Genomic DNA, 17,713 nt, shown 5'->3' with positions numbered 1-17,713 from the left:
AGGGTCCTTTCCCTAAAATGTGGGAAGATGTGGGTTAAAGATCTAAATGTAAGACCAGAAACTATACAACTCCTAGACGAGAACATAGGCAAAACACTCTCAGACATAAATCACAGCAGGCTCCTCTATGATCCACCTTCCAGAATTCTGGAAATAAAAGCAAAAATAAACAAATGGGATCCAATTAAAATTAAAAGCTTCTGCACAACAAAGGAAAATATAAGCAAGGTGAATAGACAGCCTTCTGAATGGGAGAAAATAATAGCAAATGAAGCAACTGACAAACAACTAATCTCAAAAATATACAAGCAACTTCTGCAGCTCAATTCAAGAAAAATAAACGACCCAATCCAAAAATGGGCCAAAGAACTAAATAGACATTTCTCCAAAGAAGACATACGATGGCTAACAAACACATGAAAAGATGCTCAACATCACTCATTATTAGAGAAATGCAAATCAAAACCACAATGAGGTACCACTTCACACCAGTCAGAATGTCTGCGATCCAAAAGTCTACAAGCAATAAATGCTGGAGAGGGTGTGGAGAAAAGGGAACCCTCCTACACTGTTGGTGGGAATGCAAACTAGTACAGCCCCTATGGAGAACAGTGTGGAGATTCCTTAAAAAATTGCAAATAGAACTGCCTTATGACCCAGCAATCCCACTGCTGGGCATACACACCAAGGAAACCAGAATTGAAAGAGACACATGTACCCCAATGTTCATCGCAGCACTGTTTATAATAAACAGGACATGGAAACAACCTAGATGTCCATCAGCAGATGAATGGATAAGAAAGCTGTGGTACATATACACAATGGAGTATTACTCAGCCGTTAATAAGAATACATTTGAATCAGTTCTGATGAGATGGATGAAACTGGAGCCGATTATACAGAGTGAAGTAAGCCAGAAAGAAAAGCACCAATACAGTATACTAACACATATATATGGAATTTAGAAAGATGGCAATGATGACCCTGTATGCAAGACAGCAAAAGAGACAAAGATTTGTATAGCGGACTTTTGGACTCAGAGGGAGAGGGAGAGGGTGGGATGATTGGGAGAATGGTATTGAAACATGTATACTATCATGTAAGAATCGAATGGCCAGTCTATGTCCGATGCAGGATACAGCATGCTGGGGGCTGGTGCACGGGGATGACCCATAGAGATGTTATGGGGAGGGAGGTGGGAGGGGGGTTCATGTTTGGGAACGCATGTACACCCGTGGTGGATTCATGTCAATGTATGGCAAAACCAATACAGTATTATAAAGTAAAATAAAGTAAAAATAAAATTTTTTTAAAAAATTTAAAAAATAAAAAAAATAAAAAAATAAAAAATAAATAAAAAAGATGCTTACTCCTTGGAAGGAAAGTTATGACCAACCTAGATAGCATATTCAAAAACAGAGAGATTACTTTGCCAACAAAGCTCCGTCTAGTCAAGGCTATGGTTTTTCCAGTGGTCATGTATGGATATGAGAGTTGGACTGTGAAGAAAGCCGAGCACCAAAGATCTGATGCTTTTGAACTGTGGTGTTGGAGAAGACTCTTGAAAGCCCCTTGAACTGCAAGGAGATCCAATCAGTCCATCCTAAAGGACATCAGTCCTAGGTGTTCATTGGAAGGACTGATGCTGAAGCTGAAACTCCAGTACTTTGGCCACCTCGTGCGAAGAGTTGACTCACTGGAAAAGACCCTGATGCTGGGAGGGACTGGGGGTGGGAGAGAAGGGGATGACAGAAGATGAGATGGCTGGATGGTGTCACTAACTCAATGGACAGGAGTTTGAGTGAATTCCAGGAGGTGGTGATGGACAGGGAGGCCTGGCATGCTGCAATTCATGGGGCAGCAAAGAGTTGGACACGACTGAGCAACTGAACTGAACTGATACCTGAATGGTCTAGTGATTTTCCCTAGTTTCTTCAATTTAGGTCTGAATTTCACAATAAAGAGTTCATGATCTGAGCCACAGTCAGCTCCCAGTCTTGTTTTTTCTGCCTGTATAGAGCTTCTTCATCTTTGGCTGCAAAGAATACAATCAGTCTGATTTGAGTACTGACTATCTGGTGATGTCCATGTGTACAGTCTTTTCTTGTGTTGTTGGAAGAGGGTGTTTGATATGATCAGTGTGTTCTCTTGGCAAAACTCTGTTAGCCTTTGTCCTGCTTCGTTTTTTACTCCAATGCCAAATATTACTCCAGGTATCTCTTGACTTCCTACTTTTGCATTCCAGTCCCCTATAAAGAAGAGAACATCTTTTTTGGGTGCTAGTTCTAGAAGGTCTTTAGAACTTCATAGAACCATTCAACTTCAGCTTCTTCAGCATTACTGGTCAGGGCACAGACTTGGATTACTGTGATACTGAATAATTTCCCAGCCCTATGCAATCATTAATCTTCTTTCAATCTCTATGGATTTGAGTACTGTGGACATTTCTTACAAATGGACTCTCATAATATGTAGTCTTTTGTGATTGGCTTCTTTTACTTAGCTTATTGTTTTCAAGACTCACCTATGTTAGAGCAGTACTTTTTTTTTTTTGCCAAATAGTATTCCATTGAATGGATATATCACATTTTAAAATCCACTTAGTTAACTGACAATTGGATTGTTTCTACTTTTTGACTATAATGAATATAGTTACTCTGAATATTTGTGTACAAATCTCTGCATGGATGTATGTTTTCATCTCTTTAGGCATATACCTGGAAATGGAGCTGGTGGGTCATATGGTAATCTATGTTTAACATTTTGAGAAACTGCCAAACTATTTCCAAAGTGGTTGTACCCTTTTATATTGCTACCAGCAGCGTAAGTGAAATTGAAAGTGAAAATGAAGTCGCTCAGCCGTGTCCGACTCTTTGCGACCCCGTGGACTGTAGCCTACCAGGCTCCTCCGACCATTGGATTCTCCAGGCAAGAATACTGGAATGGGTTGCCATTTCCTTCTCCAGGGGATCTTCCCAACCCAGGGATCGAACCCAGGTCTCCAGCATTGCAGGCAGATGCTTTAACCTCTGAGCAGTGTATGAGGGTTCCAATTTCTCCACTTTCTCATCAACACTTGTTACTGTATTTTCCATTTTATTGATTATAGTCACCCTACTAGGTTGTAAACTTTATCGCATTACAGTTTTGATTTGCATTTTCCTAATGACTAATGACAATGAATATCTTTTCATGTGCTTGTTGGCCATTTGTATATCTTCTTTGGAGAAATGTCTATTTCAAGTCTTTTATCCATTTGTTAATCAAACTGACTTTTTGTTGCTGTATTCTAAGAGTTTTTTTAAAAATATATTCTGGATACAAGTTCCTTATCAGATATATGATTTACAATTATTTTCTCCCACTCTGTGGGTTGTCTTGTCATTTTGTTGATGGTATCTTTTGAAGCACAAGATTTCAGTTTTAATGAAATCCAATTTTTCTATTTTTCTCTTTTGCCATTTGTATTCTCAGTGTCCTTTTTAAAAAGGATTCACCTAACCCAAGTCATGAACACTTATGCCTATGTTTTCTTCTAAGAGTTTATAATTTTAGTTCTTACATTTAGGTTTATGATCTATTTTGAGGTTTTTTTTTTATACACGGGGAAAGGAAGGGATTCAAATTGATTTTTTTGTATGTGACTATCCAGTTATTTTTTGGGGCTCCAAAATCACCGCAGATGGTGATTGCAGCCATGAAATTAAAAGACACTTACTCCTTGGAAGGAAAGTTATGACCAACCTAGATAGCATACTGAAAAGCAGAGACATTACTTTACCATCAAAGGTTCATCTAGTCAAGGCTATGGTTTTTCCAGTGGTCATGTATGGATGTGAGAGTTGGACTGTGAAGAAAGCTGAATGCCGAAGAATTGATGCTTTTGAAGTGTGGTGTTGGAGAAGACTCTTGCATGTCCCTTGGACTGCAAGGAGATCCAACCAGTCCATTCTGAAGGAGATCAGCCCTGGGTGTTCATTGGAAGGACTGATACAGAAGCTGAAACTCCAGTACTTTGGCCACCTCATGCGAAGAGTTGACTCATTGGAAAAGACCCTGATGCTGGGAGGTATTGGGAGCAGGAGGAGAAGGGAACGACAGAGGATGAGATGGCTGGATGTCATCACCGACTCGATGGACATGAGTTTGGGTAAACTCTGGGAGTTGGTGATGGACAGGGAGGCCTGGCGTGCTGCGATTCATGGGGCCACAAAGAGTCGGACACGACTGAGCGACCGAACTGAACTAATCCAGTTATTCCAATATCACTTTTCTTTTCCCTTTGAATTGGCTTGGCACTGTTGTTCAAAAGTCAATTGACTATAAAATGAAGTTGAAAAGTCATTTCACTATAAATGTAATGGTGTAATTTTTGGAATCTCACTTCTGTTCTGTTGATTTATATGTCTGTCATTATACCAGTATCAAGCTGTCTTGATCAGTGCAGCTTTGTAGTAAGTTTTGAAACTGGGAATTGTGAGTTCTCCAATGTTACTCCTTTTCAAGGCTGTTTTGGTTATTCTGAGTCCCTTGCATTTCCATACAAATTTTAGGATGTTTGTCAATTTCTGTAACAAAGGCAGCTAAATATTAATTGAGATTGCATTTAATTTGTAGATACATGTGGGTAGTATTACCATCTTCAATATTTAAACTTCCAACACATGAACAGGATGTCTTTCCATTTCTTTAGGTCTTCTTTAATTGTTTCCAACAGTGGCTTATAGTCTTCAGAGTGCTAGTATTATGTTTATTTTCTTAAATTTATTCCTGAATATTTTATTCTTTTTGAGGCTACTGCAAATGCACTGTTTTCCTAATTACATATTTGGACTATTCATTACAAGTATATAGAAATACAGTTGATTTTTATATATTAATCTTGCATCCTAAAACTTTTTTTTAGCATGAGCTTGTTTGTTTTTGCTGAATTTGTTTTTTGGATCTATTAGTCTTTTTCAGTAATTTACAAAGGATTTTTATATACTCAAGATCATGCCATTTTCAACAGAGATAGTTTTACTTCCTCCTTTCTGATCTAGATGACTTTTACTTCTTTTTCTTACTCAGTGATCCTGTTCTTGGTGGTGGGGGTGGGGGGATGCATTTAGTCTTTGACCATTAAATATGATCTTATGTATGTGTTTTTCATAGATGCCCTAATATTACTAGGTTGAAGGAGTTCTTGTCTATTTCTAATTTGGGGATTTTTTATCTTTAAAGGGTGCTGGATTTGTCAAATGCTTTTTTTGCCCCCATCCATTAAGATGATCATATAGTTTTCCTCCTTTATTCTATTAACATATTATGTTAACTGGATTTTGAATGTTAAACCAACTTGTATTCCAGGAATAAAACCCATTTTGTAGTGGTGTATAATCCTTATTATGTTACTGGATTTGTTTGCTAGTATTTTGTTCAGGACTTATGTGCCTATGTGTATTGGTCTACAGCTTACTTATAATGTCTTTGTTTGTAATAATTTTAGTTTAAGAATCATTAATCTTTTAAGGTCATGATTCTAGGCAAATTATTTTTTTATGGAAAGAAGGGTCATGGGACATGATATCAGGAAAACAAATGGGAAATTATGAAAGCACTGAAGCAATAGCTGGAAGCTTTGAATAGGGGATTCATGGGGTCGCAAAGTCGGACACGACTGAGCGACTGAACTGACTGACTGACTGATAATTCCTAGAAAGCGTAAGTTTTAAATAGGCATCTCCATATTATATGAAAAGGAAGCACATATATGAATATGTATGGCTGCTAAGTCACTTCAGTCGTGTCCGACTCCCACCAGGCTCCCCCGTCCCTGGGATTCTCCAGGCAAGAACACTGCAGTGGGTTGCCATTTCCTTCTCCAATGCATGAAAGTGCAAAGTGAAAGTGAAGTCGCTCAGTCGTGTCCGACTCTTAGCGACCCCATGGACTGCAGCCCACCAGGCTCCTCCATCCATGGGATTTTCCAGGCAAGAGTACTGGAGTGGGGTGCCATTGCCTTCTCAGAATATGTATGGATTAGTCCTCTATTTTTAAGAAGTGATCTGGTATACAAAAAGTAGAGTGAAAATGACAGGGATAAAAGACAAAATAGAACAAGAAGAAAATAAACTTTAAAATACCTGCATATAATACAGTCTCTATGAGATCTTTAATGTGGGCCCTGCTATTCTCAGAAGCAAGAAGAGGTGCTGTCCCATTGGGAGCTGGAACAACAAGCGGTCCAACTAAAAATGCACAAGCTCCCCCGAGGTAGCTGAGCATCGACGCGATCGCTGTGGCAGTGGCCCGCTCGTCTGCAGAGAACCACGTTGTGGACAGGAATGGAGCTGCGTTCATTACAGTTGGACCTGCCAATCCATTTAACAGCTGTCCTCCATGGATTAGTCTGGAATCAAACAAATTAAAAGGCTGTGAGGTAGCTAAAATAGGCATCTTCTAGACAAAAGGAGTTAGCCAACAGTGTTTACTACAGCAATAAGAATACATATCTATAAAGAACAAGAGACACCTGGAAGGTAAAGTATGGTGACTCTCTGTGGGCAAGAATACTGGAGTGGGTTGCCATTTCCTCCTCCAGGGGATCTTTCTGACCCAGAAATCGAACCTGGATCTTTTATGTCTTCTGCACTGGCAAGCAGGTTCTTTACCACTAGCGCCACCTGGAAAGCCACAAATAACTGCATATAACCATAATACACCAATGGTCACCCCTTATTCATTTCACAAATATTTACTGAAGCCTGTGATTTGTGCCATGTACCAAAGTAAATACTTTCAATAACCTTGTTTTATTTATTATCACAATATTATGTGCAAGATATTATTATCTCCATTTATTGAAATGTGAAAGCTTTGGCTTGGAAACATAAAAAATTTGCCCAAGTGCTAACAGGCAAAGCTAAGATTCAGACCCAGGTCTGACTCCCAATTCCATATCCTCTGAGACTGCCACTTATAGACACCTAGTAAGTGCCTCCAGCCCTACAAATAACACAAATGAGCTCAACATTTCACACCTACTCTCTGCAGGATAACGGAAATACAAAAAAGGAAAAATAAACATTATACAATCTTCTAATGGAAGAGGAACTGGTCAAGAAATCAGAGGATTTGGTCTGCACCTAACTACTTTAATGCTCCTGGGTAATATGTCTTTGTGGGATTCCATTCCTTCTCCCATAAAATGAAGAGGTTAGTTTAATTTCAGTCTGCACGTCATGAGTATTTGTTAGGTGAAGATACTGCAATTACAGATCCCTAGGTCCTTTCCAGTCTCAGACTTTAGTTGCAAGGCTTAGTGAAGAGTAGTTCCTTGCTTCCATTTCATTTGTTCTTGCGCTCACCCTTCCTCTCATTACCGTATTCTGTTCAGTGCTCACCCCCAACATAAACATTCACATTCAAAACTAGCCTTGAAGGAGAAAAGAAGTCAGAAGTTCAAAAAGCACAGACAAAACAAGAGAAGTGAGTCAACCTCTTCTGCTTTGGAGGTAAAGGAAAAGAAGGGAACAGTGTACATGACATATATAGGATACTACTTTTTCCTTCTGTTCCTTTTGCTTTTTAATCACCGTGTGGGTGTCAGATCTTCCTTGTAACAAGTACCACCTTGATAAAAGTTTTTTGAATGTAGGAGGGAAAATAAACAGCATGTGGGTAGGGGTAAGGCTCTTAATGTAGAAGCATAAGCGAGGGGGAAGTAGAATATGTGAATTACGTCTGCTCAAATCTTTGTACATGTTGGAAAAGCTATTTGAGGCAAAATAGCTTCCAGAATCATTAATATTACTAAATTTAGCGAACCAAAGACATTTAAAAATATGCTCATGTAAGGGGAACTATTTTCTAAATGACAAACACAATTAAACTGTTTATACACCAAATACCTCCTCCAAATGCCAGAGGATCCTCAGCTGTCACACAGCAACTTCATCATAGAAATATTCTTGAAACACTGTCATTAAGTGGTTTTAATCACAACTCCCTTAATCATGACTCGTGACGGTACAACAATCAAACAATGCATGATGGCCCATAATGGTAGCTACTGTGATATTTAACACCTTTAATGAGGTGTTCCTGAAAGACTCATCCCATCTAGAAGGAGAAGGATTGGAATGAGCAAGTCTTATTATGCCTAAACATGTTAAGAGTGGAAGGAGAACATGGAAAGAACAATCTATCAAAAACAAAGAAAAACACTTGCCTGCTGACCCCGACGCAGGGGAACTAGATCCCACATGCCACAGCTAGGAGTTCACAGGCTGCAACTCGAGATCCCGTGTGCTAGAACTAAGACCCAGTGCAGCCAAATAAATAAAGACATATTTTTTAAAAACCACTTGATAAAACAGAATGAATCCTGAAAATTAAGGTGTAAAACTCAAATAACTGCCACGGCTCAACTTTTGCTACCTCTCAGTGGAATCATGAAAAGATTATTTTCCAAGCAGCAAATGTACATGTCATAGAACGTGTGAGCTTGAGATAATATGAGGACCATCCTAGTCCAGTTTACTCAATGCACAGATCTGGATATTTCTAACACAAGTATACCTGCTAAAGTCATGTGGTACTAAGGACAATTCGGATGGCTTCTAAGTCTAAAAGGTCACCAAACTTGGGATCGCTGGGGTCTTTGTGCATCTACAACATGGATTATCAAAGTGAAAAATCACAGTGAAAAACATGCTGATATGGTGTTTAAAAATTATTCTAATTTAAATAATTGTGTCTGTGTGGTTTTTTTTTTTTTTTGCATTAAAAGTCATCATACATAAATGTCCTCCTCATAAATGAGTTCAGTAGGAGAACTGGAACCTACAGGATTGGGGGTTATCCTCTGAATTCGTGGGAAATCTGGCAGGGAAATCCAGTCCCTGCTCTTTCCAGCATATTTAAATCTTCCAGAACTTAGTTTTCTTCCTTCCTGAATTTGTATCCTACAACCCCTCAGGACTTGTCACTTACTAACTGGTTATAAGCCCTGCCATCCGGTGACCACGGCACAACACCAATCTGTGATGTAAAGATTTTCACGTTTGCCTGACGTAGGTTTCTGTCACCTACCATTAACTTACCCCGTTTTAAGAAATTAGTTTGTAAAACTATATTTAGAAATAAAATTAAGCTACATATATATACATACACACACACATATATAAAGTCTAGTTTTTCCATTTAATAGTAATGCAAAATTAGATGTATGTTTTTTCCTGAAAAAATGTTGGCCCTAAGACACAATAAAATCATACAAAACATTACCATAAATTCTTTAAAAATGACAATTAAGAAGAGGAAATAATTATGCTGCTGCTGCTAAGTCACTTCAGTCATGTCCGACTCGTGTGACCCCATAGACGGCAGCCCACCAGGCTCCGCTGTCCCTGGGATTCTCCAGGCAAGAACACTGGAGTGGGTTGCCATTTCCTTCTCCAGTACACGAAAGTGAAAAGTGAAAGTGAAGTCGCTCAGTTGTGTCCAACTCCTAGCGACCCCATGGACTGCAGCCTACCAGGCTCCTCCGTCCGTGGGATTTTCCAGGCAAGAGTACTGGAGTGGGGTGCCACTGCCTTCTCCCTCTGATGAAGATGGGTAGTCATATATTGGTTAGGAGGCTGCAGGTGTCCTGACCTCTGCAGCTCAAGACGTGACACATGTGCAAGGCTTTCCTTCATCCCAGCCTCCTCCCACTGGCCCCTTAATTTTCTCCCTCTCTTTCTCTCCCCTAGCCCACCGAATTTCCTTTTCTTCCCTTCTTTCTTGGGTCTTTTTTCTTTGTCAATATTTTTCTCCTTACTGAAAATCCCATGGACGGGGGAGCCTGGTAGGCTGCAGTCCATGGGGTCATGAAGAGTCGGACACAACTGAGCGACTTCCCTTTCACTTTTCACTTTCATGCACTGGAGAAGGAAATGGCAACCCACTCCAGTATTCTTGCCTGGAGAATCCCAGGGATGGCAGAGCCTTGCACAGAGTCAGACACAACTGAAGCGACTTAGCAGCAGCAGCAGCAGCCTACTTCTGAGGCCTAGTTTGTGCCTTCCCTACAAGCCAGGTGGAAAATAGGGGAATTTCCCTAGTGGGCTGAGAAGATTAGATCAGAGCTTTGGGAGTTTCTCCAGCACTGGTAGAATCAGGTGGTAAAGGCTAGGAAGTGGGAGCAGTCCCCCAGTGTCAGCACTGCTGAGCCTGGGGACCCCTGCCATGGTGGGCTGTTTGCCTTGGTCCTGTGCACATCAATCACTGCTCCTGTTGTGGAAAGGCTGGGGCTCAGGGGCACGTGGTGCAGCATTTATGCACAGCTGCATTTCTTTTCATATGATTCAATATACTATAGCTTTTCAAACAACAGCTAAAGTTCAAACTGAAGACCTCTAAGTTCATGTTTTCTCACGAACTTGACATTTTAGCTTGTATGTAATAATATTTTGCATCCCAATCTTTTGCTTTCTGACATTCTGGAACAAATACCTAGGATTCTTAAATTATTTTCTACTTAGAAGAATATGATGTTTCAGAATTAGAATTTTTACAGTTGGAAGAGACTTCAAACCTCAGCAAGATAACCTATTCTCTTCATTTTATTAAAAAAAAAAAACAAAACCTGAGTTCCAGAAAAGCTAATAATATATTTTAAATCACACTTATTTTATAACTTATTTATAACATTCTTTCTCCAGAAAATATTAGTGGGGGGAGTTCCAAAGTCATACTAGCTAATGGTTAGGACAAGACCAGAAATCAAAATTAAACCTGATTTCATCCGTCCACGAATCTTTCCACTCTTCAACAAGGCCTCATTCTGAAGGTTCTCTGTAACTAACAGTGATGATAAAAATCATTGATTATTGAAATAACCCAAGGTTCTCAGATCTAAAGGCATGCAGTAGCTAGCATATTTTTATTATGTGCAGAGAATCGTGACTAGCACTGGGGATAACATTAAAGAGTCAACATTTTAGAAACTGCAGCTATTTCCTAACTTTAAGTCCAGTACTCTTAACTTAAATTCAATGTATTTTTATGATTTAGAATCCATAAAAATACTCATCTCTAACACTTAACATGCCAGCGGTTCACAAGCTTTCTCTTAACTTCCAATTCTTAATCATCCTTCATGAGAATAAACTCTTGTGTTAAGGAATTTCCTGGATATTGACAATGGTCAAAAGTGCTAGTAATAGCTTTCCTTTATTGGTGTAAGGAGATAATAAAAAGGGTCAGAGATGTTATGAATTAATTACAGAAAAAAGAAAGTTAGGAAGGGAGAAACAGAGTGAAATGGTGAAAAAGAATGGGCTTTCTAAAGATTGTTACCATAGCCTCAGTTTCTTTTATGAAAATCTATTTCCCTTTTGTACCCTTTAGTAATTTTGGCCAATTATGATTCAATTAAAAATATCTACTGCATATCTACTATGGTCAAGGCATCTTCAGATAGACATTAAAGGTAATATAAAAATAAATACTATAGTCTTGGTCCTAAAGAAGCTTATAAAAATAACTTCTCACGAACAGTTATAGAAAGTTCATAAAAACACACAATAAAAAAGAATATTGGTTAGATATCAAAAGACAGCTTCTAGCCTTAGCTAAATTTATTAACTCTATAATCTTTGGTGAACCACTTACTCTCTTTCTGTTTCAATTTCCCAAAAGGTACTTTATTTCACAGGATTATTGTTAAGGCCAAATGCGATAATCTCTCAGCAAGGCACAGGGGAAAAACGGACTCAGCCTGGTCTGAGAGAGACCTACTACTTCCCCCTACTTGGTCTCATAACATTTTCCTTGTCTCATAACTTTTACTTTATTCTCTTACTTTAAAAGTATATATACTTGTAGTAGAAAATAAGTGTATAGAGAAGAACAAAAACCCATAAGTTCAATAATTCAGTAACTCACATAATCATTACTAATCTTTTGATTTTTCCAGTCTTCCTTTTTCCTTTTTTAAATGCATCTCTCAATTAAGATGTAGGCACAGGTTCAGTTCAGTTCAGTTCAGTTGCTTAGTCATGCCCGACTCTTTGCGACCCCATGAATCGCAGCACGCCAGGCCTCCCTGTCCATCACCAACTCCTGGAGTTCACTCAGACTCATGTCCATCGAGTCAGTGATGCCATCCAGCCATCTCATCCTCTGTCGTCCCTTTTTCCTCCTGCCCCCAATCCCTCCCAGCATCAGAGTCTTTTCCAATGCGTCAACTCTTTGCATGAGGTGGCTAAAGTACTGGAGTTTCAGCTTTAGCATCATTCCTTCCAAAGAACACCCCGGGCTGATCTCCTTCAGAATGGACTGGTTGGATCTCCTTGCAGTCCAAGGGACTCTCAAGAGTCTTCTCCAACACCACAGTTCAAAAGCATCAATTCTTCAGCGCTCAGCCTTCTTCACAGTCCAACTCTCACATCTATACATGACCACTGGAAAAACCATAGCCTGGACTAGATGGACCTTTGTTGGCAAAGTAATGTCTCTGCTTTTGAATATACTATCTAGGTTGGTCATAACTTTTCTTCCAAGGAGTAAGCGTCTTTTAATTTCATGGCTGCAGTCACCATCTGCAGTGATTTTGGAGCCCAGCAAAATAAAGTCTGACACTGTTTCCACTGTTTCCCTATCTATTCCCCATGAAGTGATGGGACCAGATGCCATGATCTTCATTTTCTGAATGCTGAGCTTTAAGCCAACTTTTTCACTCTCCTCTTTCACTTTCATCAAGAGGCTTTTTAGTTCCTCTTCACTTTCTGCAATAAGGGTGGTGTCATCTGCATATCTGAGGTTATTGATATTTCTCCTGGGAATCTTGATTCCAGCTTGTACTTCTTCCAGCCCAGGGTTTCTCATGATGTACTCTGCATACAAGTTAAATAAGCAGGGTGACAATATACAGCCTTGACATACTCCCTTTCCTATTTGGAACCAGTCTGTTGTTCCATGTCCAGTTCTAACTGTTGCTTCCTGACCTGCATATTGGTTTCTCAAGATGCAGGTCAGGTGGTCTGGTATTTCCATCTCTTTCAGAATTTTCCGAGTTTATTGTGATACACACAGTCAAAGGCTTTGGCATAGTCAATCACAGATATTATACTGAATAAACAGTTTTATGCATTGAATCATTTTAACTTTATACTCTACATAAGCATTTTTTCATTTCATTCTTTACAATCATAATTGTTAATGGCTCCATTGATAGTGTATCATACAGATGTATGAAAACTCACTTGACATTTTCCTAATGTTTGCTACTTATTTGCTAATATTAATAATGCAGGTGTGATAATCTCTGTATGAGAATATTTGCCATTTCATAATTGTTTCCTTTGGGTCAACAGGTTGGAGGGTATGAAGATTTTCTTGTTGTTGCTTAGTTGCTAAGTTGTGTCCAGCTCTTTTGCAACCCCATGGACTGTAGCTCACCAGGCTCCTCTGTCCATGGAATTCTCCAGGCAAGAATTCTGGAGTGGGTGGCCATTCCCTTCTCCAGGGGATCTTCCCGACCCAGGGACTGAAACTGTCTCCTACATTGGCAGAGGGATTCTTTACCACTGAGCCAACAGGGAAGCCCCTTATGAAATATACTCCAAAGTTATATTTCAGAAGAGTCTGAAGTAATTTACATTCCATCAACAGTGGTTGGCAGTGTCTGTCCCACCAGCACTGAGTACCCATATTTTTAAAATATGCACATAAAAATAAAAAAAATTTTTTTTCAATTTTAATAGAAAAATAAACAATACACACACACACATACACACACACACACAGATTTGGTGTTAGTATTCTATTGATGTTTTAACAAATTACCACAAACTTAGTGGCTTTAAGACAAGACTCATTTATTCTCTTACAGTTCTGTAATTCAGAAGTCCAACAGGGGTCTCACTGAGCTAAAGTCAAAGTGTGGCATGGCTGTGTTCCCTTCTGGAGGCTCTGAAGAAGAATATGCTTCCTCGCCTCTATCAGCATCTAGCAGCTGCCTGCTTTCCTTGGTTCCTGGCCCCTTTCCTCTATCTTCAAAGCCAGCAACAGGGATTTGAGTTCTTTTCACATTGCATCTCTCTGACTTCCTTTCTATCTCTTATTTAAGGGCTTTTATGATTACACTGGGCACACCTGGATAACGCAGGATACTCTTTCTATTTTAGGGTCAGATGATTAGCAAACTTAATCCCGTCTATAACTGGAGCTCTCCTTTGCCATGTAACAGAATACATTCACAGGTTCTGGGTATTAGAAGGTGGACATCTTTGGGGGATACGGGCATTATTCTGCCTACCACACTTGGTAAGGCCAAAAGGCAACTCCTTGTTTTAATCTGTATTTCTTTTTTGACTACTGGTCTTTTTTTCCATTGGTATACTACAGTTTCTCTTATTTTGAATGAGTGCTTAATATATTTATTTACCTGTTCTTGCCCTTGTTTTGACAAATATTTTTCCTTTTGGTCAATTCTGTTTTAAGCTTAACAATCTGTACATTTAATTTTTTTATGGTGGATAAACATATACTTTATTTGAACAAACATAAAGGAGAGCTCCTAGCACATTTCAGCAATACAAAGTTGGGCAATCCAACAAAACAGTAATACAGTTGGTCCTATCTATTCATAAGTTTCCAGATATGGAAGGCAGGCTGTTCTATACCATTTTATATAAGACTTGAGCATTTACACTTAATCATTTGTAAGTGGCCACATCTATCAATTTTTCTCTTTATAATTTTCCTCTGTTTTTCATACTTTGGAAAAAAATTTTCTATGTAGAGATCAGATAAATATTCCTATATGTTGTTTTTCAATTAAATATTTACCCATTTAGTTCATCTGAATTTATTTTGGTGCATGGTATGAAATGAGGATCTAATATGATCTTTTTCTCCTAAATAGACAGCCAGATTGCTGTGGTTGAGACAATAAACTATTTCTAATTTCCTTTTAGGTACAGAACACCCCCAAGTTTGTGCTAAGGTAAGTTACAGTCTGCATTTCCAAGCTCCCCTTGCAGTGAGGTGGGGCCTTATTACCAAGTTTGCGCCAACGTGATGAGAGTAGGAGGATTTCAAGGTCACTCCCAAGAGAACAAACTGCTCTCCCCAGTCCCTCTCCCTCTTCATATAGGATGAAATGTGCCTACAGTGCTGATGCATTGCTCTGGACTGTCCTGCTAAGGTCAACTCCCTCGGGGAGCAACAAGATAAAGGAACTTAGGTCCCTTGTAGGACAGAGCTGCCTAGGCCTAGGCCTCCCTGCCAACTCTGGACTATCATATTAGAAAGAAATACTACCTTGTTTGAGTTACTATATTTTCAGACACCTCATTATAACAGCTTAACTGTTCATTGATTGAGAAATTAGCTGCAGAATAGGATTTTGCATTTGGAAAGGCATAACATATTTGGCACTGGCTTAGTGGTTAGGCTGCAGGCCGAAAAGGCAGGTGATTTGTGAGATACAGCAAAACCACTGCTTCTGATTACCTAGAACTGGGTGGAAAAAATCAGAAGACTACTCTGCTTCCCACCTTTTGCTGATTTTAAGAAGGCACTACAAGAGAGGTGGAGGCAAACAAGTGTTGGCTGGTTTGCCAGCATAGACAGAAGGGACAAGAGCTCTGCTAACAGAGTTTCTCTTTGCCCATGGCCTGCTATCCAAATTTAGTGAGAATCTAGGAATTTAAAGCCTCAGGTTGCTTCTGTATCTTTAAATGGCAGGAAATAATGTCTTTGACAGCCTGTCTAGCAGCAAAGATCAAATTAAAGGTGTTATTTTCCAACCCAGGCCTAACTTTTTTCAGATGGCATCCACTTAGCCACTATGAAATTAAGAGGAAAGGGATAAGCTGAGCACAAAAGGAGTATAGGAAAGGAGATTCAGCAGGAGTAAGAACCATAGTCAGGAAGCAACAGTTAGAACTGCACATATAACAACAGACTGGTTCCAAACACGAAAAGGAGTACGTGAAGGCTGTATATTGTGACCCTGCTTATTTAACTTCTATGCAGAGTACATCATGAGAAACCCTGGGCTGGAAGAAGCACAAGCTGGAATCAAGATTGCCAGGAGAAATATCAATAACCTCAGATATGCAGATGATACCACCCTTATTGCAGAAAGTGAAGAGGAACTAAAAAGCCTCTTAGGGAGAGTGAAAAAGTTGGCTTAAAGCTCAGCATTCAGAAAATGAAGATCATGGCATCTGGTCCCATCACTTCATGGGAAATAGATGGGGAAACAGTGAAAACAGTGTCAGACTTTATTTTGTTGGGCTCCAAAATCACTGCAGATGGTGACTGCAGCCATGAAATTAAAAGACCCTTACTCCTTGGAAGGAAAGTTATGACCAACCTAGACAGCATATTCAAAAGCAGAGACATTACTTTACCAACTGAGGTCCGTCTAGTCAAGGCTATGGTTTTTCCAGTGGTCATGTATAGATGTGAGAGTTGGACTGTGAAGAAAGCTGAATGCCGAAGAATTGATGCTTTTGAACTGTGGTGTTGGAGAAGACTCTTGACAGTCCCTTGGACTGCAAGGAGATCCAACCAGTCCATTCTGAAGGAGATCAGCCCTGGGCGTTCTTTGGAGGGAATGATGCTAAAGCTGAAACTCCAGTACTTTGGCCACCTCAAGCAAAGAGTTGACTCATTGGAAAAGACTCTGATGCTGGAAGGGATTGGGGGCAGGAGGAGAAGGGGACGACCGAGGATGAGATGGCTGGATGGCATCACTGACTCGATGGTCGTGAGTCTGAGTGAACTCCAGGAGTTGGTGATGGACGGGGAGGCCTGGCGTGCTGCAATTCACGGGGTCACAAAGAGTCAGACATGACTGAGCGACTGAACGGAACTGAACTGACTGAAGAACCAGGGCCTTAAGTAAAAATCTTTGGGTGTGGCTACATTTACATGAACCTACTGGATATAAGTAGAGAAGGAATCTACTAAGTGTTTGAGGGAAGTCACCAAAGACACCACAAAATGGTTCTACGAAACTTAAAGATTGCTTGATTCCTAAAGCAATCCTGAGGTCCCCAGATCAGCACCAGCAAACACAAAAGACACAGCCCCCTGTTGCAACTGCAGGTGTATTCACTAAGAACAATGGACCCAAAAAGAGCCTTGCTGAGCTCAAAGCCAAAAATCACAAAGAACAATCAAAGGAGTTACTCCCAGAGAACCATGAAGACCTGATAAAAGCCAGAGATCTAGATTTCAAGCTAGATGGAGCGACTGGACAAAACTCTGCATTTTCTCCTTTGAGGAAGGACGAACATGTTTTCAGTATAGGCTGAGGGGGCACATGGATACTCGGAGACATTAGATAGCAAAGACTATTAACTGTCTTTTTACATCCATTCCCATTTTCTTTCATCATAGTATCCATGCATTTGTTGTGGTTGTTGCTATTGTTTCCTAAATTTGAAGTTGAATGGTTTTATGAAGACCTATAAGACCTTTTAGAACTAACCCCCAAAAAAGATGTCCTTTTCATTATAGGGGACTGGAATGCAAAAGTAGGAAGTCAAGGAACACCTGGAGTAACACGCAAATTTGGCCGTGGAATGCGGAATGAAGCAGGACAAAGACTAATAGAGTTTTGCCAAGAAAATGCACTGGTCAGAGCAAACACCCTCTTCCAACAACACAAGAGAAGACTCTACACATGGACATCACCAGATGGTCAACACCAAAATCAGACTGATTA

At 39.7% G+C, this 17,713-nt stretch overlaps 1 protein-coding gene across 2 annotated transcripts in view; it reads right to left on the bottom strand.

Moving 5' to 3' along the window:
* Positions 1–17,713, bottom strand: part of SLC49A4 (solute carrier family 49 member 4) — a 98,325-nt gene that overhangs the window by 58,838 nt on the left and 21,774 nt on the right. For both annotated transcript variants that reach the window (XM_069555716.1, XM_069555717.1), the window contains exon 3: positions 6,126–6,391. In XM_069555716.1, the coding sequence (XP_069411817.1) occupies positions 6,126–6,391 (266 nt within the window). The remainder of the gene's footprint in view (positions 1–6,125; positions 6,392–17,713) is intronic.

This window comes from Ovis canadensis, chromosome 1 (assembly GCF_042477335.2).
Source record: "Ovis canadensis isolate MfBH-ARS-UI-01 breed Bighorn chromosome 1, ARS-UI_OviCan_v2, whole genome shotgun sequence".
Taxonomy (NCBI): Eukaryota; Metazoa; Chordata; class Mammalia; order Artiodactyla; family Bovidae; genus Ovis; species Ovis canadensis.
The sequence above is the reverse complement of the archived record's forward strand: the minus strand, read 5'-3'. Positions and strand labels throughout refer to the sequence as shown.